This window comes from Leucoraja erinacea, chromosome 36, assembly GCF_028641065.1.
Source record: "Leucoraja erinacea ecotype New England chromosome 36, Leri_hhj_1, whole genome shotgun sequence".
Taxonomy (NCBI): domain Eukaryota; kingdom Metazoa; phylum Chordata; class Chondrichthyes; order Rajiformes; family Rajidae; genus Leucoraja; species Leucoraja erinaceus.
In genome coordinates this window covers 5,302,334-5,325,083 of record NC_073412.1, presented here as the reverse complement: position 1 = coordinate 5,325,083, position 22,750 = coordinate 5,302,334, and the positions used below count along the sequence as shown (strand labels likewise).

Sequence of the window (22,750 nt, the reverse complement as noted above, 5' to 3'; positions counted from 1 at the left end):
ACCCTCGGACTATCCTTGATCAGATTTTACTGGCTTTACCTTGCACTGAACATTATTCCCTTATCATGTATCTATACACTGTAAATGGCTCGATTGTAATCATGTGTTGTCTTTCCGCTGACTGGTTAGCTAGCACACAACAAAGGCTTTTCACTGTACACGTGACAATAAACTCAACTGGTCTCATCCACAGCCTCACCTAATCCCTGCTCGCCCTGACTCTGTGCTAAAATACTGGAATATTGTCCGAACACGAGAGATGAGAGGAAAAGGTTTGAACAAAAACACAAATATTTTTTTTTTAAACCACTGAACACATTCAGCGTCAATTAATCCGGAGCCTTGGGCTGGGCAGCGAAATACTAATCAAAGTCACACTCGGAAAGCAACCAAACGTATCTTCCTCCCCTCAAGATATTACATTAAATGCTGAGAGATATCACTCAGGGCCTCAAAGCTGAAAATGTTGCAGATGCTGCTTCTGGGGACTACTCCTGCAGTAGGTGGGTGACTGCGACCTGTTAGATAACGAGATGCTCCAGAGCGCTCCTCAAAGATGGACTACGTTGCACACTAATTAAATAACCACAGGAGCTGCCTCCTGCTCTGATCCCTGGAGAGACGGGGTAGGCAGGCTGCTTCATGTGCGTGCATGTGAGCTGATGCATGTGTGTACTGGATAGACTCGGCTTGTACTCGCTAGAATTTAGAAGATTGAGGAGGGATCTTATAGAAACGTACAGAATTCTTAAGGGGTTGGACAGGCTAGATGCAGGAAGATTGTTCCCGATGTTGGGGAAGTCCAGGACAAGGGGTCACAGTTTAAGGATAAGGGGGAATTCTTTTAGGACCGAGATGAGAAAAACATTTTTCACACAGAGAGTGGTGAATCTGTGGAATTCTTTGCCACAGAAGGTAGTTGAGGCCACAGTTCATTGGCTATATTTAAGAGGGAGTTAGATGTGGCCCTTGTGGCTAAAGGGATCAGGGGGTATGGAGAGAAGGCAGGTACAGGATACTGAGTTGGATGATCAGCCATGATCATATTGAATGGCGGTGCAGGCTCGAAGGGCCGAATGGTCTACTCCTGCACTGATTTTCTATGTTTCTATGTACATGCATGCAGTGTGTGTGATATTGTGTGTGTGTGTGTGTGTGTGTGTGTGTGTGTGTGTGTGTGTGTGTGTGTGTGTGTGTGTGTGTGTGTGTGTGTGTGTGTGTGTGTGTGTCTGTGTGTATCTGTGTGTGCGTGTGTGTGTGTGTGTGTGCGTGTGCGTGTGTGTGTGTGTGTGTATGGCTGTGTGTGTGTGTGTGTGTGTGTGTGTGTGTGTGTGTAGGGCTGTGTGTGTGTGTGTGTGCGTGTGTGTGTGTGTGTGTGCGTGTGTATGTGTGTGTGTGTGTGTGTGTGTGTGTGTGTGTGTGTGTGTGTGTGTGTGCAGGTAGCATGGAACTGCTGGTTTAAATCGAAGATGGACATAAAATGCTGTAGTAAGTTATCGGGACAGGCAGCGTCTCTGGAGAGAAGGAATGGGTCGAGGCCCTTCCTCAGACTGGAGTGTGTCTGTGTATATACGTCTTTCTCCGTGTCTCCTCCTCACCTCTAGCCTTTGCCACTTACCCCACCCATCTGCCGATCACCCCTCACCTACATCCACCCATCACCCGCCAGGCTTTGTCCCGCACTCAGCTCTTTTTTTCCCGTGTTCCCCCCCTCCACTACAATCAGTCTGAAGACGAGTCTCGACCCGAAACGTTGCCTATTTCCTTCGCTCCATAGATGCTGCTGCACCCGCTGAGTTTCTGCAGCATTTTTTATCTACCTTCGATTTTCCAGCATCTGCAGTTCCTTCTCAACCAGTCTAAAGAAGGGTCCAGACCTGAAACGTTGACTATCTATTCCCTCCACAGACGCTGCCTGACATGCTGAGTTCCTCCAGCACTCTGCGCTTTGCTCAAGATCCCAGCATCTGCAGTTCCTCGTGCTTGGTTTCTCCACACGTTGTCCTTGGTTGACCACATTCCTGCCTTTTTACGCACTGTCCTTGTGTATTGAGAACCGGGAAAGCCCAGTATTCCCATTCTCATGCCCTCTCTCTCTCTCTGTCTCTGTCTCTGATCCGCTAACTCCCAAGCCAATTTTCTCTAGACAGCAGAAGTAACTCTCTCATGGAATGAGGTGCAAATCCGAACAACTGCAGGAGCCAGGAATCTTGAGGGAAAAAAACACAAAGTGCTGGAGGAACTCAGAGTATCAGGCAGCATCTGTGGAGATTTGAGTTTGAGGTACAGTGTTTGCAGCTTTTGTTGCATGCTATCCAGTCAGCAGAAAGACAATACATGATTACAATTGAGCCGTCCACAGTGTGCAGATACAGTGAGCAGGGAAATGGGCGGAAAAGATTTTGGGACGAGACTCTTCTTTGGAATGATGGAGTAGAAGGGAGCAGCTGGAAGAGAGATTTCTCCCCCTTATTCCATCAGTTTGAGGGAGGGTCGCGACCCAAAACATCGTCTGTTCGTTGCCTTCCGCAGATGCTGCCTGACCAGTTGGGTTTTTCCGCCGCGGCGTGTGTTTGGGTTTCGGGGACGGGACACGGTGCGGGGGGGGGGGGGGTTCTGGCGGGACCGCTCACCTCTCCCTCTGGTCGTCCTCGTCCATGTTGGAGAGCAGCTGGGAGCCGGCGAGCGAGAGGTCAAGTGCAGCCAGGGGCAGGTCGCGGTAGGCAAAGCTGACCAGCTGCACGGGGGCCACGCGCTGCCTCTCCTCCTCCACCTGCTGGGAGATGATCTCCAGGTCCGACACGTCCCCTTCCCGAGCAAGCCTGCCGAGACACGCAGAGAGGTGAGCTGGGCCACCAGCACCCTGGGGGGGCACCCGGGGGTCCCTGTGATAGGGTGGGGGGGCACCCACAATACTCCCTGTGATAGGGTGGGGGGCACCCACAATACTCCCTGTGATCGGGTGGGGCACCCATGGGTGACAGGGTGGAGCACCCACAATACTCCCTGTGATAGGGTGGGGCACCCACGGGTGACAGGGTAGGGGCACCCACAATACTCCCTGATAGGGTGGGGCACCCATGGGTGACAGGGTGTGGGACACCCATGGGTGACAGGGTGGAACACCAATGGGTGAGGGTAGGGCACCCACAATACTCCCTAATAGGGTGGGGCACCCATGGGTGATAGGATGGAGCACCCATAGGTGACAGTGTAGGGCACCCACAATACTCCCAGTGATAGGGTGGGGCACCCATGGGTGACAGGGTGTGGGACACCCATGGGTGACAGGGTAGGGCACCCACAATACTACCTGTGATAGGGTGGGGCACCCAAGGGTGACAGAATGGAGCACCCATGGGTGATGGTGGGGCACCCATGGGTGACAGGGTGGAACACCCATGGGTGATAGTGGTGAAGCACCCATGTGTGCCAGGGTAGGGCACCCACAATACTCCCTGTGATAGGGTGGGACACCCATGGGTGATAGTGGTGGAGCACCCATGGGTGCCAGGGTAGGGCACCCACAATACTTCCCCTGACAGTGTGGGACACCCATATCTCCCTGTAACTTCCACACTGCTCCCTGTGACAGGGTGTGGAGCACCCATGGGTGCCAGGTTGAGAGCACCCACAATAATTCTGATGACAGGGTATAGCACCCACGGGTGCCCGTGACACCCACACCCCAGTGACAATGTTTAGATTAGGTCATTGCTGCCATGTGGATCGAGATACAGTAAAAAGCTTTTCTCTGCGATCTATCAAGTCAATGAAGAGACTGTACACAAACTCAATCAAGCTGCCCACAGCCCACTGACATAGAGATTTAGTGTAACGTGTGTCACCCACACACTTCCCTTTTACAGGGTGTGGGGCACCCACACAGTCCCGGCGACAATGTTTAGATTCATTAATTGTAGCCACGTGGATCGAGGTACAGTACAGCTTTTGGTTGTGTGCGATCCAGTTAGAACAAAGACAACAGATGATTACAATCAAGTCGTACATAGTGCACAGATAAAGTCATAGAATCACAGAGTGATACAGTGTGGAAACAGGCCCTTCGGCCCTCACCTACTTCCTGCGATGGTGTGGGTTTGCACCTGATGCTCCAGTTTCCTCCCACGTCCCAAAGGTGTGCGGGCTTGTAGATTAATTGCCCTGGGCGTGCGGGGAGTGGGTGTGAAAATGCAACTACATAGAACTTGTGGGAACGAGACGATCGGAGTGGACACGATGGGCCGAAGGGCCTGTTTCCATGCTGTATCGCTGAAAAGAGCCAGCAGTCTGTTCGTTTTTTCCATCCTTTTTTATTTTTTAGAGTGTTAAATAGTTTGTTTTAATGTTCTTCAGTTTGTTTTATGTGGGGGTGAGAGGGAGGGGGGAGGGGGAAACTTTTTTTTCAAGTTCCTACCTTGCCGGAGATGTGATTATTTTTTGGGTCGACCATCGCTGGAGCCGCCTCGGACTTAACATCGGAGCTGATCCCTTGCCTGGGGTCACTCCCAACGCTCCCACCGCGGACTTTATCATCAAGAGCTCGCAGTCTCGGGAGACGCTGAGTCGGGAACTCCAACGATGCAGAAGGTTCGACCAGCCCCGACGCGAGGTTTGATCGCCCGGCGCGGGGGAGCTGACATCCCCCCCCAATGCGGGAGTGGATCGCCTCGACGCAGAGGGTCAAGATCGTCCCGTCAACGGAAGGCTCGAGACCCACGACCGAGGAAGAACTAAGGGAAGGGACTTGAACTTTATTCCGCCTTCCATCACAGTGAGGAATGTGGAGGAGTCACTGTGGTGGATGTTAGAAACTTACAAAATTCTTAAGGGGTTGGACAGGCTAGGTGCAGGAAGATTGTTCCCGATGTTGGGGAAGTCCAGGACAAGGGGTCACAGCTTAAGGATAAGGGGGAAATCCTTTAAAAGCGAGATGAGAAGAACTTTTTTCACACAGAGAGCGGTGGATCTCTGGAACTCTCTGCCACAGAGGGTAGTTGAGGCCACAGTTCATTGGCTATATTTAAGAGGGAGTTAGATGTGGCCCTTGTGGCTAAGGGGATCAGGGGGTATGGAGAGAAGGCAGGGATGGGATACTGGGTTGGATGATCAGCCATGATCATATTGAATGGCGGTGCAGGCTCGAAGGTCCGAATGGCCTACTCCTGCACCTAATTTCTATGTTTCTATGTTTCTATGTTGATGTTAAAATGTGTTTTTGAGCGATCTGTTACTTCTAATTGTATGAATGACCTGGCCAATGAAATTCCTCATATGTTGCGAAACAATAAAGTGTGAACTGCAGATGCTGGTTTACTTGAAAAAGATCCAAATTGCTGGAGTAACGTCATGCAGGTCCTGCAGCATCTCTGGAGAACCTGGGTAGGTAATGTTTTGGGCCCTGAAGAAGAGACCCGATTTGAAACATGGCCTTTACATGTTCCCCAGAGCTGCTGCCTGATCTGCTGCGTTACTCCAACTCTGTGAGTCTTTTTTTTAAAGCAACACATAAAATACTCTTCAGAGGCATCAGTCTGAAGAGTTGCTGCATAGAGTCATAGAGTGATACATCGTGGAAACAGGCCCTTCGGCTCAAGTTGCCCACACTGGCCAACATGTCCCAGCTACACTAGTCCCACCTGCTCGCATTTGGCTCATATTCCTCCAAACCAGTCCTATCCATGTACATGTCTGAAATGTTAGAAACATAGAAACATAGAAATTAGGTGCAGGAGTAGGCCATTCGGCCCTTCGAGCCTGCACCGCCATTCAATATGATCATGGCTGATCATCCAACTCAGTATCCCGTACCTGCCTTCTCTCCATACCCCCTGATCCCTTAGCCACAAGGGCCACATCTAACTCCCTCTTAAATATAGCCAATGAACTGGCCTCAACTACCCTCTGTGGCAGAGAGTTCCAGAGATTCACCACTCTCTGCGTGAAAAAAAGTTCTTCTCATCTCGGTTTTAAAGGATTTCCCCTTTATCCTTAAGCTGTGACCCCTTGTCCTGGACTTCCCTAACATCGGGAACAATCTTCCTGCATCCAGCCTGTCCAACCCCTTAAGAATTTTGTAAGTTTCTATAAGATCCCCTCTCAATCTTCTAAATTCTAGAGAGTATAAACCAAGTCTATCCAGTCTTTCTTCATATGTTGGGATAGTCCCAGCCTCAACTACCTCCTCTGGCAGCTCGTTCCATACACCCACTACCCTTTGTATGCAAACGTTAACCCTTTCAGATTCCAATTAAATCTTTTCCCCTTCACCGTAAACCTATGTCCTCTGGTCCTCGATTCCCCTACTCTGGGCAAGAGACTCTACCCGATCTATTCCTCTCGTGGTTTTATGCACTACATGGTATACAGTGTAAATAAATGCATCGACATACAGGCAGAGGACTGGAGGAAGGGTCACTGTCTGATCCGGTGCATGCTGCAGTTGTTTCAGCTTGCATGCAGCAGTGCCCAGGGGAGTGAATGTCTGGGGTTGCGGGCAGCATACCAAGTGGCTTGCTTTGTCTCGGAGGCTCAGCTGTAATCCTCCCTGCAAGCAGAGAGTGTTACATCGCGCTCCTGATCCGTGCCTGGCAGGAAAAGGCCTGGCCAAATCTATCGGGCACCGTCGCTGTTGAAACATGGGAAGACAAGATTCACCCTCTCCAAGACAGACGTGAAGTTCACCACTTGACCTGTTTTTACAGAATGTTAAATGGTCAGCTCGATGTAGATTACAAGACCTACACCAAACCCATGTTGCTTAAGAAGGAACTGTGCAGATGCTGGAAAATCGAAGGTACACAAAAAAGCTGGAGAAACTCAGGCGGGTGCAGCAGCATCTATGGAGCGGAGGAAATCGAAGGTACACAAAAATGCTGGAGAAACTCAGCGGGATGCAGCAGCATCTATGGAGCGAAGGAAATAGGCAACGTTTCGTCCCGAAACCCTTCGGGTTTCGACCCGAAACGTTGCCTATTTCCTTTGGGTTTCGTCCCGAAATGTTGCCCATTTCCTTCGCTCCATAGATGCTGCTGCACCCGCTGAGTTTCTCCAGCTTTTTTGTGTACCTACACCAAACCCAAACCAATTAGGAGCAGACGAGGGCATTCGATCTCATTTGGGATTCCAGCTACCAAGACAGATGTGTACAGCAATTCGTTCTTCCCCCGCACAATTAAAGCATGGAATAATCTTCACCCTACCATAGTTCCCCAACCAGATGCAACTAAATTTAAAGTAGCTCTTTCTTCCCAAAACCCTTTCTGGCTTAAGTCCTCCCTCCACCACCTCCAGTTTAAATTCCATTTGGAATATTTTGGAGGACCAAGAAATCATGTACCAAGAAGCAGAGAGCACAGGTCGACTCAGAGAGGAACAAATTTGCTGGAGTAACTCAGCGGGACAGGCGGCATCTCTGGAGAGAAGGACTGGGTGGCGTTTCGGGACGTTTCACCGTGCCTCCCCATGTCTAGTTTAGAGATACAGCGCGGAAACAGGCCCTTCGGCCCACCGGATCCGTGCCAGCGACCAGCGATCCCCGCACACTAACACTATCCGATACAAATTTTACATTTACACCAAGCCAATTAACCTACAAACCTGCACGTCTTTGGAGTGTGGGAGGGAAGCGAAGATCTCGGAGAAAACCCACGCAGGGCACGGGAAGAACATGCAAACTCCGTACAGGCAGTCGGGTATCGAACCCGGATCTGTACAGCAGCAACTCTACCACTGTTATTTTATGAATCTGGAGCCATTGAGTCGTACAGCGTGGAAGCAGGCCCTTTGGCCCAACTTGGGTTGGTTACAGTCTCCATGTCGGAGAGAGGAGGGGCATTCCAACTGAGTGGGTGGATTGAGGGGAATTGCAGTAAAATGGGGATTGAAGTTGGAACAGTCTTTGATCTTCCCTGGATGACATTCTCCAGTTCGTACCTTAATCACCATTAGACTCCCCGCTGGGAATTCCTCTAATCAGCTAACCTCACGAGGCACATTGCGTGTGTATCTAATTCCCCTCATTACAGGATATAAATGAGCATTATTCAAGGAGGCGACTTGTTCCGACTGCTCTAACACGTTCTGGTCTTGGTTGCTGGAAGGGTGCCAGGACTACTAGCTCCGAAGACTGGGCAGAAACGGAACGTCACCCATTCCTTCTCTCCAGGGATACTCTGCCTGAGTTACTCCAGCATTTTGTGTCTGTCTTAGCAAGAGAGGGAGATGGACAAGGAGCCCTGGAGAGATGGGACTGAGGTGGGAGAGAGGGAGGGACAAAGGAAGATAGAAAACAGAGAGTGCCATAGTAAGTGTGGGCTGTGATATAAAATGTGGCCTAGTGTTTTGTGACTGAACCAATAATCCATAGAAACATAGAAAACAGGTGCAGGAGTAGGCCATTAGGCCATTCAATATGATCATGGCTGATCATCCAACTCAGTATCCCATCCCTGCCTTCTCTCCATACCCCCTGATCCCTTTAGCCACAAGGGCCACATCTAACTCCCTCTTAAATATAGCCAATGAACTGTGTGGCCTCAACTACTTTATGTGGAAGACAATTCCACAGATTCACCACTCTCTGTGTGAATTTTTTTTCCTCATCTCAGTCCTAAAATACTTCCCCCTTATCCTTAAACTGTGACTACCTTGTTCTGGACTTCCCCAACATCGGGAACAATCTTCCTGCATCTAGCCTGTCCAACCCCTTAAGAATTGTGTAAGTTTCTGTAAGATCCCCCCTCAATCTTCTAAATTCCAGTGAGTACAAGCCGAGTCTATCCAGTCTTTCTTCGTATGAAAGTCCTGACATCCAGGGAATCAGTCTGGTGAACCTTCTCTGTACTCCCTCTACGGCAAGAATGTCCTTCCTCAGATTAGGAGACCAAAACTGTACGCAATCCAGAAGGGTTTCGACCAGAAACGTCGCCTATTTCCTTCGCTCCATAGATGCTGCTGCACCCGCTGAGTTTCTCCAGCTTTTTTGTGTATCTAGCAACTAGATTGTTTTGTTTCCTAATTTGAGGAACTGGACAACCATGGCTGTTCAGGCAATCTTAGCGTAGGTCACTTACGAGATTGATCTCATTAAATGGCTTTGTAACTGTCATAACCGCTTGATTGTTTAAAAACAAACTAGGCTTGTCTGGAGTTCCTAATTTGAGGGATCTTATAGAATCCTATGTGATTATGAGGGAGTGCAGCGTAGATTCACGGATTGATCCCAATGGGATGGCAGGAGTCCAGAACCAGATTGCCACACTAGTCTTAGAATCAAGGGGAGGTCATTTAAGACTGAGGTGAGAAAAAACGTTTTCACCCAGAGAGTTGTGAATTTGTGGAATTCCCTGCCACAGAGGGCAGTGGAGGCCAAATCACTGGATGGATTTAAGAGAGTTAGATGCAGGAAGATTGTTCCCGATGTTGGGGAAGTCCAGAACAAGGGGTCACAGAGGGCAGTGGAGGCCAAATCACTGGATGGATTTAAGAGAGAGTTAGATCGAGCTCTAGGGGCTAGTGGAGTCAAGGGATATGGGGAGAAGGCAGGCACGGGTTATTGATTGGGGACGATCAGCCATGATCACAATCGGGGTACTGATTGTGGATTATCAGTCATGATCATATTAAACTCGAAGGGCCGAATGGCCTACTCCTGCATCCATTCAGCTTCCATCTTCTAACCACGAATGAGACATCATTGGATCTCGTCTTATATTAATTGCACCAGACAAACAGTGCTGATCATAAGTGCTGGGAGTAGAACTAGGCCATTCGGCCTATCAAGTCTACTCCGCCATTCAATCATGGCTGATCTATCTCTCCCTCCTAACCCCATTTCCTGCCTTCTCCCTATAACCTCTGACACCCGTACTAATCAAGAATCTATCTACCTCTGCCTTAAATCTATCCACTGACTTGTGGCCTCCACAGCCGTCTGTGGCAAAGAATTCCACAGATTCACCGCCCTCTGATTAAAGAAATTCCTCCTCATCTCCTTCCTAAAAGAACGTCCTTTAATTCTGAGGCCATGACCGTTAGTCCTAGACTCTCCCACTAGTGGAAGCATCCTCTCCACATCCACTCTATCCAAAGCCTGTTCTATGTTGAGACTTCAGACTTTACTTTAGATTTTACAGATACGGGGCAAAGTCAGGCCCTTCGGCTCACTGACCAGCGATCACCCTGTACACTAGCGCTGCCCTGCACACTCGGGACGGTTTCCAATTTTACTGAGGCTGATTCAACTACAAACTTGGACAACTTGAATGTGGGAGGAAACCGGAGCTCCTGGAGAAAACCCACGCAGCCCACAGGGAGGATGTCCAAACTCCGTACAGACAGCACCCGTAGTCAGGATCGAACCTGTGTCACTGGCGCAGTGAGGCAGCAACTCTACCGCTGCGCCCCCGTGCTGGCCCCAACTTAGTTTGTAATTGTAGTCTACAGTACGTGCATAGATTGGGAGTTGGCTAACAGATAGATACAGAGTAGGCGTCTTTCATAAGTTGGCAGGCTGTGAGTAGTGGAGTACTGCAGGGGTGGGGCATGGGCTCTGCCTAATCCCACATACACTGCCAAGTGAATCGAATGCAACGTGTCCAAGTTTGCAGACAACATGAAGCTCAGTGGGAGTACTGATGAGTATACACATATGCTTTAAGGGTACATGGACTAATAAGTAGACAATAGCAAGCCAGATGGAGTATAATGTGATACAGCAGGCAAACAGGCCCTTCAGCCCAACTTATCCATGCCGACCAACATGCCCCATCTACACTAGTCCCACCTGCCCACGTTTGACCCATCTCCCTCTAAAACCAACCACCCATATACCAGTTCAAATGTATTTTAAACTTGGTGATAGTACCTGCTCATTTCACATTCTCTCCAGCTTTTTGGGTCTATCTTCGTTTTAAACCAGCATCTGCAGTTCCCTCCTACACATAAAAACATCACATTTTGCTTGCTAACATTGTAGCGAAATCCTTTCAACACTAATCCCCTTCTACACTAAATAAAAGCCCAGTCCCACTGTAGGAGTTTGTTCAAGAACTCTCCCGAGTTTTTTAAAAAACTTGTGGTAAACCCGTAGAATGTACGTAGCGGGTATGTCGGAGCTCGGGACGTCTCTTAGCGGCTCGTAACGCTAACGGCAGGTACTCGGGAAACGCTGTAAGCTCGGGAAGACTTTTCAACATGTTGAAAAATGTCCACGAGAGCCCCGAGTACCTGGGAGCGGCCATTACCGTAAATCTCCGAGTTCGAATCAGGGGAAACTCAGGGCTTTTGCTGTTATTTGAATGCAAGTTGTTATTGATGAGTGAATGGGTGGCCCCGGTGGTGGAGCTGATTCCTCTCGTCTCAGAATGCCCAGGTTCAATCCCGACCTCGGGTGCGGCCTGTGTGGAGTTTGCAAGTTCTGCTTGTGATCGCATGCATTTTGTTTCCGGATGCTCCCACTTCCCAAAGAGGTGCGGGTCGCTGGGTTAATCAGCCTTGGTACATTGGGGGAAATGTACGGAAAACATGGGAAGAATAAAAATGCAATTAGAGTGGGATTAGCGTGAATGGGTGGCTGATGTTGTATCAGAGCATGTGTTGCCAATGTAAGCCTCGATGAAACTCCTTTGATGTTTCATACTTAGTCTGAAAATCTGTTGCTGCAGTTTTTGAAGGTTTAAATATAGCAATGATTGAACAGTTTATTTTTGGCAGATTCAACCTCCCAGAGACAGTAACAAATGCTTGGATCCTAAAGCCACTCAGTTCCATCTGTACGTTCAATGTCTCATGCTATGTTGACGTCACCTCCTGTTAGCTGTAGGATCGGCTCCAGCGCTGGCACAGAATGCTACACTAATGTGAGATTTAACAATTCCACACGCCCTGTCCCACTTTCCGGAATTACTCACGAACTCTCCCGAGTTTTCCCCTTGATTCGAACTCGGACAATTACGGTAATGGCCATTCGTAGGTACTCAGGGCTATTTTTTTTACTCCTGGGCATTTTTCAACGTGCTTACCTGATGCCCGGACCTCCTGCGGCTGGCATTATGAGCCGCTACGAAACATCTGCGGCCTCCGACGGACTCTCTACCGACATTCCCCGACATTCCCCGAGTTCAAATCAAGGGGAAAACTCGGGAGAGTTCGTGAGCAACTTGGGAAAGTGGGACAGGTACCTTAACCAAACGGAGATTGAAGACCTGCCCCATTGAAGGTACTGTTCCATACGTAGAAACATGTAAAATAGGTGCAGGAGTAGAGGCCATTCAGCCCTTTGAGCCAGCACCGCCATTCAATATGATCGTAGCTGATCATCTAAAATCAGTACCCTGTTCCAGCTTTTTCCCCCCATATCCCTTGATTCCATTAGCCCCAAGAGCTAAATCTAACTCTCTCTTGAATACATCCAGTGAATTGGCCTCCACTGCCTTCTGTGGCAGAGAATTCCACAGATTCACCACCCTCTGGCAAAATAAATTCCTCCTTATCTCCGGTATACTCACGCCTATCTCACCAGGGACTAACTCTACTGAACGTTTTTCCTTCCATCATTTATTATGTAAAAGAATATGTGTGTTATGATTGTGTTTATAATTTGTTTGGTTGTTTTGTTGTTTGTCTTTTGCACAAAAGTCCGCGAGCATTGCCACTTTCATTTCACTGCACATCTCGTATGTGTATGTGACAAATAAACTTGACTTGACTTGACTCCTTATCTCCGATAGACGGTATGAATCTGCAGGGAACGGAGGGATATGGATCACATGTAAGCAGTGGAGGTTAGTTTAATGCCTCTGTCTGTCCCACTTAGGAAACCTGAACGGAAAACTCTGGAGACTTTGCGCCCCGCCCAAGGTTTCCGTGCGGTTCCCGGAGGTTTTTGTCAGTCTCCCTACCTGCTTCCACTACCTGCAACCTCCTGCAACCACCTGCAACCTCCGGGAACCGCACGGAAACCTTGGGTGGAGCGCAAAGTCTCCAGGGGTTTCCGTTCAGGTTTCCTAAGTGGGGCATAAGGTTAGTTCAGCACGGTCAGTGTGGGCTGAAGGGCCTGTTCCTGTGCTGTAATGTTCTATATCCTGGAGTTTGAGTTTGCAAACTTGCGTCAGCCACAGATTTTCTCCAACGCAAACACACGCGTTAATATTATGTCATCGTCCAATCACCCATATGCTGGTGATTTGCCATGAATAAAACAAACTGTTTTATTTTTGTGTGGCTGTGTGAAAAATTATTAGTGGTAACATTTCTTAAAACAGTGGCGACAGCTCCGAGAGTCAGCGACTGCGTTTTCTCGGAGTGCGTACTGAGGCCGTGTTAGGAGAAGCTGTGAGTGTAGAGTGTCACGTCTCTCTCTGGCATCCAGCCTGCGCTATCGCGCCCCGGTGTGTGTGTGTGCCCAAAACTGACTAACCCCCGCCTGCTGCATGCAGCGAGGGGAAGGGAAGCTGGATGCGACAGACCTAGGGACCATCTGCCAGCCTCGGCCACAGCCTGGCATCACCACATGCCGTGGGCGCATCTTGGCACCCGATGCCAAGCTAATTGGGGAGCCCAGCTGAAGCAACAGGCCCACTCCCACGATGCCTCAATGTCAAGGGAGCCCAGCGCTGGCAAGCTCAGCACATTGTGTAGGAGGGAACTGCAGATGCTGGTTTAAATCGAAAGTAGACACAAAACATGCTGGAGGAACTCAGCGGGACAGGCAGCAGCATCTCTGGAGAGAAGGAATGAGCGACGTTTCGGGTCGAGACCCTTCTTCAGGCTGAAGACCAGAAACGCCACCCATTCCTTCTCTCCAGAGATGCTGCTGCCTGTCCCGCTGAGTTATTCCAGTATTTTGTGTCTGAGCAGATTGCTGGCTGCAGAGTGATGTGCCTAAGGCAAGGCTTGAGAGTGAGGGAGGGAGGGAGAGACGGAGAGAGAGGGGGGGGGGGAGAGGGGGGGGGAGAAAGGGGGGGGGGGGGGGGGGGGGAGGGGGGGGGAGGGGGGGAGGGAGGGGGGGGCTATAGAGAGGGGGGGGAGAGGGGGGAGAGAGAGGGGGAGAGGGGGAGGAGAGAGAGGGGGAGGGAGAGAGGGGGAGAGGGGGGGAGAGGGAGGGAGAGAGAGAGAGAGAGGGGGGAGAGAGGGAGAGGGGAGAGAGGAGAGAGAGAGAGGGAGAGGGAGAGAGGGGGAGAGGGGGAGAGGGAGAGGGAGAGGGAGAGGGGGAGAGGGAGAGGGAGAGGGAGAGAGGGAGAGGGAGAGGGAGAGGGAGAGGGAGAGGGAGAGGGAGGGGAGAGGGAGAGGGAGAGGGAGAGGGGAGAGGGAGCGGGGAGGGAGAGGAGAGAGGGGGAGAGGGAGAGAGGGAGAGAGGAGAGGGGACCCAGGAGAGGGGGAAGCAGTGACCTTCCTTGCTGAGGTAACCACAGCGGTGACAAGATTATAGCATTTAAGAGCTTTTGCAAAGGCAGGTGAATATGCAGGGAATGGAGGGATACGGATCAGAGGAGATTAGTTACACTTGGATTCATTTAAGATTAGTTTAGCACGGGGGCAATGTTTGCTGAAGGGCCTGTTGCTGTACGGTATTGTTCTAGGTTCTATGTTTGGGATCTGGAGTTTGCAAACTTGCATCCCCATAAGACCATAAGGAGTCTCACTCACAGGGAGGCCAAGTCACTGGGTATTTTTACAAGGGAGATCTATAGGTTCTTGATTAGTAAAGGCAAAGGTTATGGGGAGAAGGCAGGAGAATGGAGTTAAGAGGAAAAGATAGATCAGCCATGATCGAATGGCGGAACAGACTTGATGGGCTGAATGGCCCAATTCTGCTCCTTGTGGTTTTTATAGACAATAGGTGCAGGAGTAGGCCATTCGGCCCTTCGAGCCAGCACCGCCATTCAATGTGATCATGGCTGATCATCCTCAATCAGTACCCCGTTCCTGCCTTCTCCCCGTATCACCTGACTCCGCTATTTTTAAGAGCCCTATCTAGCTCTCTCTTGAAAGATTCAGATTCAGATTCAGATTCAATTTTAATTGTCATTGTCAGTGTACAGTACAGAGACAACGAAATGCATTTAGCATCTCCCTTGAAGAGCGACATAGCAAACGATTTGAATCGGCAACAGAGAGACCTGTAGCGCCTCCCGGATGGTAGGAGGGTAAACAGTCCATGGTTGGGGTGAGAGCAGTCCTTGGCGATGCTGAGCGCCCTCCGCAGACAGCGCTTGCTTTGGACAGACTCAATGGAGGGCAGCGTGGAACCGGTGATGCGCTGGGCAATTGGCAAAGCATCCAGAGAACATGCCTCCACCGCCCTCTGAGGCAGAGAATTCCACCGACTCACAGCTATCTGTGAGAAAAAGTGTTTCCTCGTCTCGGTTCTAAATGGCTTACTCCTTATTCTTAAACTGTGTGTGCGGCCCCTAGTCTTATTATTGAATCAAATGGCCAAATGGGACTAGCTTGGTTGGGGCATCTTGGTTGGCATGGACAAGCTGGGCCAAAGGGACTGTTTCCGTTCTGTGTTATGCTACAATTGTATGCCACTGAAGGAGACCATGGTGCCCAGAGTTCCTGCTCGCTCACGCCAAAGGCTCCAATAGCCAGCGTTCCCCACCAAGACCACACGATCTTCATTTGGAACGAGACGACTATTCTCGATCATCGCACTCCCGACCACACCACACTACGGAAGCACCGTTACCAGACGTAAACGCAGTGATTCAAGGTGGCTGCTCACGACCAGAATTACCTTCCCGAGGGATTGCCAACCAATGCTGTCCTCGTTCACATCCCAATAATCCTAACGACGTCAAAAAGTTACAGGGAGAAGGCAGGAGAATGGATTTGAGAGGGAATACTAGATCGGCCTGATCGAATGGCAGAGCAGACTCGATGGGCCGAATGGTCCAATTCTCCTCCAGTGTCCTTTGATCTTATGGATCCCACTATATTGGCTCTGCCATTTCAAAGGTTCAAAGGTCAGTTTATTGCCACATGTACCAATTAAGGTAACAGTGAAACTGGAATTACTTTAATATTGATCTCATGAAAAATATCACTAAAGCTTGGTTTAATTTAGAGATACAGAAGGGCAACAGGCCCTTTGGCCCACTGGGTCCGTGCTGGCCAGCGATGTATCCCAACGTACACACACACACTCCAGGGACAATTCTTGCATTTATACCAAGCCATTTCACCTACAAACCTGTGCATCTTAGGAGTGTGGGAGGAAACCGAGGAAACACGCGGTCACGGAGAGAAGGTACAAACTCTGTACAGACGGCACCTGTAGTCGGGATTGAACCCGGGTCTCCGGCGCTGCAAGCTCTGTAAGGCAGCAACTCGACCGCTGCGCCACCGAGTTGATTACTGCGTGCTAAATTAAATTTACCTGTCGGGGTTTCGAAAGCGCCTCATTGGTTCCAAGTTATAGCACTGTCCCACGGTACGAGTTCATTCCAAGACTTTAACTCCCGAGTTTAAAAAAAAAATCTAACTCGCGGTAAGCACGGAGAATGAACGTAGCGGGTACGTCGGAGCTCGGGGACGTCTCTTGGAGGCTCGTAACGCTAACGGCAGGTAAGACGCGGGAAGACTCGCTAACGGCAGGTAAGCACGGGAAGACTCGTGAAGATTTCTCAACATGTTGAAAAATGTCCACGAGAGCCCCGAGTAACTAATTAGTGTCAATCTCCGAGTTCGAATCAGGGCAAACTCGGGAGAGCTCTTGGAATGAACTCACACCATGGGACAGGGGTTTAACTTGGGGATATCACAAAGGGGACGTGGCGGACACTATGGAAATGCAAGTCTTTCCTTGTGGGGAGAGCGACAAATGCCCACCCGACTTAGCTTCAGATAATACAAATTAAAACTCTATCTATGCATGATAGTTCCTGTAGCAAATACCAATTACAGTATCATCAACTGTGACAAGAAGATTTCACAAATGCACACAATGAAAAAAAAACATTGTCATTATAATTAATTCAAACGCTATATTCACAATTATGTAAATTCCTGGTCCCCCTGTCACTTGCTGTGCCTGTAGATGAGGATTCTATATTCCCTCAGCGAACATTTAGAATGTGCGGTGCATTCGTGACTTGAAATGTGCTTGAATAGAACGGAATTGATTGCTTTTCCAAGCCTCCATTTTGGGGTTCAGCTCATCAAGGGACGAAACGGGAATGCCAGCTTTCCTTTGGGATTGAAGAGTATTCCACGTATCCTTCTGTCGGTTTGGGGTCTGCTCCAGTATACGTCAGACCCGCATGCAGAGACAAAGAACTGCAGATGCTGGTTGGTACACAAAGTGCTGGAGTAACTCAGCGGGTTTTTTCTGCCCCTGTCCCACTTAGGAAACCCGAACGGAAACCTCTGGAGACTTTGCGCCCCACCCAAGGTTTCCGTGCGGTTCCCGGAGGTTGCAGGTGGTTGCCGGAGGTTGCAGGTAGTGGAAGCAGGTAGGGAGACTGACAAAAAACCTCCGGGAACCGCACGGAAACCTTGGGTGGGGCGCAAAGTCTCCAGAGGTTTCCGTTCGGGTTTCCTAAGTGGGACAGGGGCATTATTTAGGCAGCATCTCTGGAGAACACGGGTCGGTGATGTTTCGGGTCATCAAACGGTTCTGATGTTCCCGCATGTTCTCCACAGATGCTGCCTGACCCGCTGAGTTACTCCAGCTCTCCGCATCCTTTTGTGAATGAGATCCAGGTTGGCGTAACATTACTGAGACAGTGCTGGACTTTACAACTGAGCCATACAAATTGAGGACCTTAGTTTGGAACTCCCCCCGACCTGACCCTCACCTTATTTCTTCAATCCTGCATCTGTGCACTGTGGACAGCTCGATGTATGGTCTTTGCGGGGACTGGATAAGCACGCAACAAAAATGGTTTCTACTGCACCCGTGACAATAAACTAAACTGAGTTGGGAAACTCGGGGGATGGGAGCCAGATCAGAGGTGGAGTACTGGTCTCACCACCCCCATCACATGCTAAGTGGAGTTCCACCCTTGGGAGGGAGCAGTGGGCTGAGAGAGCCCTAGGGCTGCCTCACCGTGAAGAGCTGGGGAGAGAACAGCAACTGGTTCCTCCCGTCCAAAGACAAAGTCAAAGTCAAAGTCAAAGTAGCCTTTATTGTCATTTGGACCTTTCGGTCTGAACGAAATGTCGTTGCCTTGCAGTCATGCATATAACTGTAATATGACTAAAACACACAATTAACACAAATTTAACATTCACCAGGGCTGGGATTGATCGGTGGGCAGGGAAGGGAAAGTCCCACGGGCGTTGCGACTGCTTGCGGCAAGCGCGACCTAACCTAAGTGCTTGAGCCTCGTGCGGGGGGGAGGGGCTGTCCCACTTCGATCGCCGGAGTCGTGCGGGGCTGGTCCCGGCATCGCGCGGGGCTCCGGAAAAACTGACCGCGTTCAAAAATTCCCCGCGTGGCAACGGCCCGCAGCCGCATTGACGCTTTACGTCTTGACGTCGTACGTCACGCACGATCTTCCCGTGGACTTCGCTCGAACTTCACGTCAAGTCGTACGGGGATCACTTGACTCGCGCTCGCATGGTGCCGGTGAGACGGGCCCCTGGATGCATTTCTGGCATCCTTCTGCCGAGCATTTGGCCGACAGCGACAGATGGCCCCTCTCCTGCTATGCAAACAGGCAAGATGCTTACAGCCTCGGCTATTAATAAAGAGGCAGAAGGGTCTAATCGGAAGAACGGCTTGTATCTGTCCAACAAAGGTATTGTTGCCAATGACCTGATGCTACACAGCTTAAACGTGGCACAACAAAGACGTTTGCCTAGCCAACTGACACAGGGCAGAATGCAGTGGGATTATCTTGGAGAAGTTGGGCAGACTTGGATACCTTTGAAGCAGAGATAGATAGGTTTGCAGGTAGACAAAAATGCTGGAGAAACTCAGCGGGTGCAGCAGCATCTATGGAGCGAAGGAAATAGGCAACGTTTCGGGCCGAAACCCAAAGGAAATAGGCGTAGTTTCGGGACGAACCCCAAAGGAAATAGGCAACATTTCGGGTCGAAACCCGAAGGGTTTCGGGACGAAACGTTGCCTATTTCCTTCGCTCCATAGATGCATAGCATAACATAGCAAAATGGTCTCAAAACCTAGCCTATTTCCTTCGCTCTATAGATGCTGCTGCACCCGCCTGAGTTTCTCCAGCATTTTTGTCTCCCTTCGATTTTCCAGCATCTGCAGTTCCTTCTTAAACAAAATTAGTACGGGTGCCAGCGGTCACAGGGAGAATGCGGAGAGGTATATCAGCCGTGCTTGAACGGTGGAGGCGACTTGATGGGCCGAAGGGAACACCACTTCCTGTTTAAGGAGGGACTGCAGATGCTGGAAAATTCGAAGGTAGACAAAAAAATGCTGGAGAAACTCAGCGGGTGAGGCAGCATCTATGGAGCGAAGGAAATAGGCAACGTCTCGGGTCGAAACCCTTCTTCAGACTTCTTCCTGGTGGCTGTCAAACTGTACAACCCCTCCCCCTTCTGTCGTGGGGTAGACTGACTCCCCTTTCCTCCCTTTCCTCCCCTCCCCCCCCCCTCGGTGATAGTTGCACAGGAGAGGCAATGAACTGCAGATGCTGAAACCTGGAGCAACACACAAAGTGCTGGAGTAACTCAGCGGGCCAGGCAGCATCTGTGGAGGAAAATCTGTACAGAGAAGGTTCACCAGACTGATTCCTGGGATGTCAGGACTTTCATATGAAGAAAGACTGGATAGACTCTGCTTGTACTCGCTAGAATTTGGAAGATTGAGGGGGGGGATCTTATAGAAACTTACACAATTCTTAAGGCTAGATGCAGGAAGATTGCTCCCGATGTTGGGGAAGTCCAGAACAAGGGGTCACACAGTTTAAGGATAAGGGGGAAATCTTTTAGGTCCGAGATGAGAAAAACATTTTTCACACAGGGAGTGGTGAATCTGTGTGGAATTCTCTGCCGCAGAATGTAGTTGAGGCCACATTTCATTGGCTATATTTAAGAGGGAGTTAGATGTGGCCCTTGTAGCTAAAGGGATCAGGGGGTATGGAGAGAAGGCAGGGATGGGATACTGAGTTGGATGATCAGCCATGATCGTATTGAATGGCGGTGCAGGCTCGAAGGGCCGAATGGCCTACTCCTGCACCTATTGTCTATGTTTCTATCTTGCTGTGTTTTCAGCAGACCAATTTCACTCCTGGGATAAATACATTTCTATCGTATCGTATCCCAAAAGTTCTCTCGAAGTCCAGAGAGCAGAATATCCCATGGAGGTACATCTGATACATGGAGTTCAGCGGGATGGTCTTCCCACGGGATCTTGCCATGCTTTTTTAAAAAACTTTTTTTTTTTTTTTACACACACACGGTTTAGCAAAATAACTTCCACATGATCAACCAATCTGGCTGTTCAGAGGAAGGTTGGCTAGGAGACAGGTGTGTGCTGTATCCCAGCTGCTATCTCTTCCGACTGTGTAGCTCGACAGCGAGAGGTATAAATGAATCGACAACGGCCGTAAGCAGCTGTTCCAAGAACTGTTCAGACCGCTGAGTCCCATCAAAGAGCCTCCGCACTGGATCGAAGTTTCACCTCCAGGATGCGGGGACATTTAATGACGGAGGTAGACACAAGAAGCTGGAGTAACTCAGCGGGACAGGCAGCATCTCTGGGGAGAAGGAATGGGTGACGTTTCGGGTCGAGACCCTTCTTCAGACTGAGAGTCAGGGAAACGAGAGATATCTACAGCAATAGACAATAGGTGCAGGAGTAGGCCATTCAGCCCTTCGAGCCAGCACCGCCATTCAATGGCTGATCATCCCCAATCAGTACCCCGTTCCTGCCTTCTCCCCATATCCCCTGACTCCACTATCTTTATGACGTAGAGAGATATCGAACAAATGAAAGAAAGATTTTTGCAAAAAAAGTAACAATGATAAAGGAGGCGGGCCATTGTTAGCAGTTAGTTAGAAACCTTTGGGTTTCGGCCCAAAATGTTGCCCATTTCCTTCGCTCCATAGATGCTGCTGCACCCGCTGAGTTTCTCCAGCATTTTGGTCTACCTTCGATTTTCCAGCATCTGCAGTTCCTTCTTCAACATTAATGAAACCAAACTGTTCGACAGGAAATGACAAAATGTTCGACAAGACCACACCTGGAGTATTGTGTGCAGTTTTGGTCCCCTAATTTGAGGGAGGACATTCTTGCTATTGAGGGAGTGCAGCGTAGGTTTACAAGGTTAATTCCCGGGATGGCGGGACTGTCATATGCTGAGAGAATGGAGCAGCTGGGCTTGTACACTCTGGAGTTTAGAAGGATGAGAGGGATCTTATTGAAACATATAAGATTATTAAGGGTTTGGACACGTGAGAGGCAGGAAACAGGTTCCCGATGTTGGGGGAATCCAGAACCAGGGGCCACAGTTTAAGAATAAGGGGTAAGCCATTTAGAACGGACACTTTTTCTCACAGAGAGTTGTCAGTTTGTGGAATTCTCTGCCTCAGGGGGTGGTGGAGGCAGGTTCTCTGGATACTTTCAAGAGAGAGAACTAGATAGGGCTCTTAAAGGTAGCAGAGTCAGGGGATATGGGGAGATGGCAGGAACGGGGTACTGATTGGGGATGATCAGCCATGATCACATTAAATGATGGTGCTGGCTTGAAGGGCCAAATGGCCTACTCCTGCACCTATTGTCTATTGAATGTGACATGCTCAATAAATTCCCAAACTATCCTTTAAAACATGTTGTTAATGAAAGCTGAAGGCTCCTAATAACTATTTAGCATTGTGGGGATAGGTTTGGCAAATGTAATATTTAGTTTAGAGGTACAGCATAGAAACAGGCCTTTCAGTTCATTGAGTCCATGGTGATTATTGATCACCAATTCACACGTTCCATGTTACCTCATTCCCTCCACACTCGGGGCAATTTACAGAGGGCCGATTTAAGCAACAAACCCGCATGCCTTTGGGATGTGGAATCAAACTGGAGTACTAGGAGGAAAGCCATGGGGTCACAGAGGGGACATGCAGACTCCACATAGACAGCACCCAAGGTCAGGATCGAACCGGGGACTCTGGCGCTGTGAGGCAGCAGCGCTACCCTGTTACATGCAAGATGACTATTGATCACACTTACTGGTTGCCCGCCATTGGAGAGTCAGACCTCAGGAGCACCTTCTCAAACGACCACCTTGTCAGAGAGTCATCCCATTGCCTTGACTTGTCATGCCTATATGAGATAAAGAAAATCAATAATTTCAGGCTGATAGACTTTACCCTCGTTAGCAGAAAGAATTAACGACTCAAGGGAGAGTTAACAGGGTAGGACTGGCCCATATGCAGTGGAGTTTACAGAGAAACATAGAAAATAGGAGCAGGAGTAGGCCATTCGGCCCTTCGAGCCTGCACCGCCATTCAATGTGATCATGGCTGATCATCCAACTCAGTATCCCATCCCTGCCTTCTCTCCATACCCCCTGATCCCTTTAGCCACAAGGGCCACATCTAACTTCCTCTTAAATATAGCCAATGAACTGTGGCCTCAACTACCTTCTGTGGCAGAGAATTCCACAGATTCACCACTCTCTGTGTAAAAAATGATTTTCTCATCTCGATCCTAAAAGATTTCCCTCTTATCCTTAAACTGTGACCCCTAGTTCTGGACTTCCCCAACATCGAGAATAATCTTCCTGCATCTAGCCTGTCCAACCCCTTAAGAATTTTGTAAGTTTCAAAGATT

General features: G+C 49.5%; 1 protein-coding gene across 1 annotated transcript in view; it reads right to left on the bottom strand.

The window, feature by feature from the left end:
• Positions 1-22,750, bottom strand: part of tmem266 (transmembrane protein 266) — a 96,213-nt gene that overhangs the window by 37,914 nt on the left and 35,549 nt on the right. Inside the window, exons 2-3 of the mRNA XM_055662534.1 lie at positions 22,148-22,240; positions 2,634-2,822 (exon numbers count right to left, since the gene is read on the bottom strand). Of these exons, the coding sequence (XP_055518509.1) occupies positions 2,634-2,822; positions 22,148-22,161 (203 nt within the window). The 5' untranslated portion in view covers positions 22,162-22,240. The remainder of the gene's footprint in view (positions 1-2,633; positions 2,823-22,147; positions 22,241-22,750) is intronic.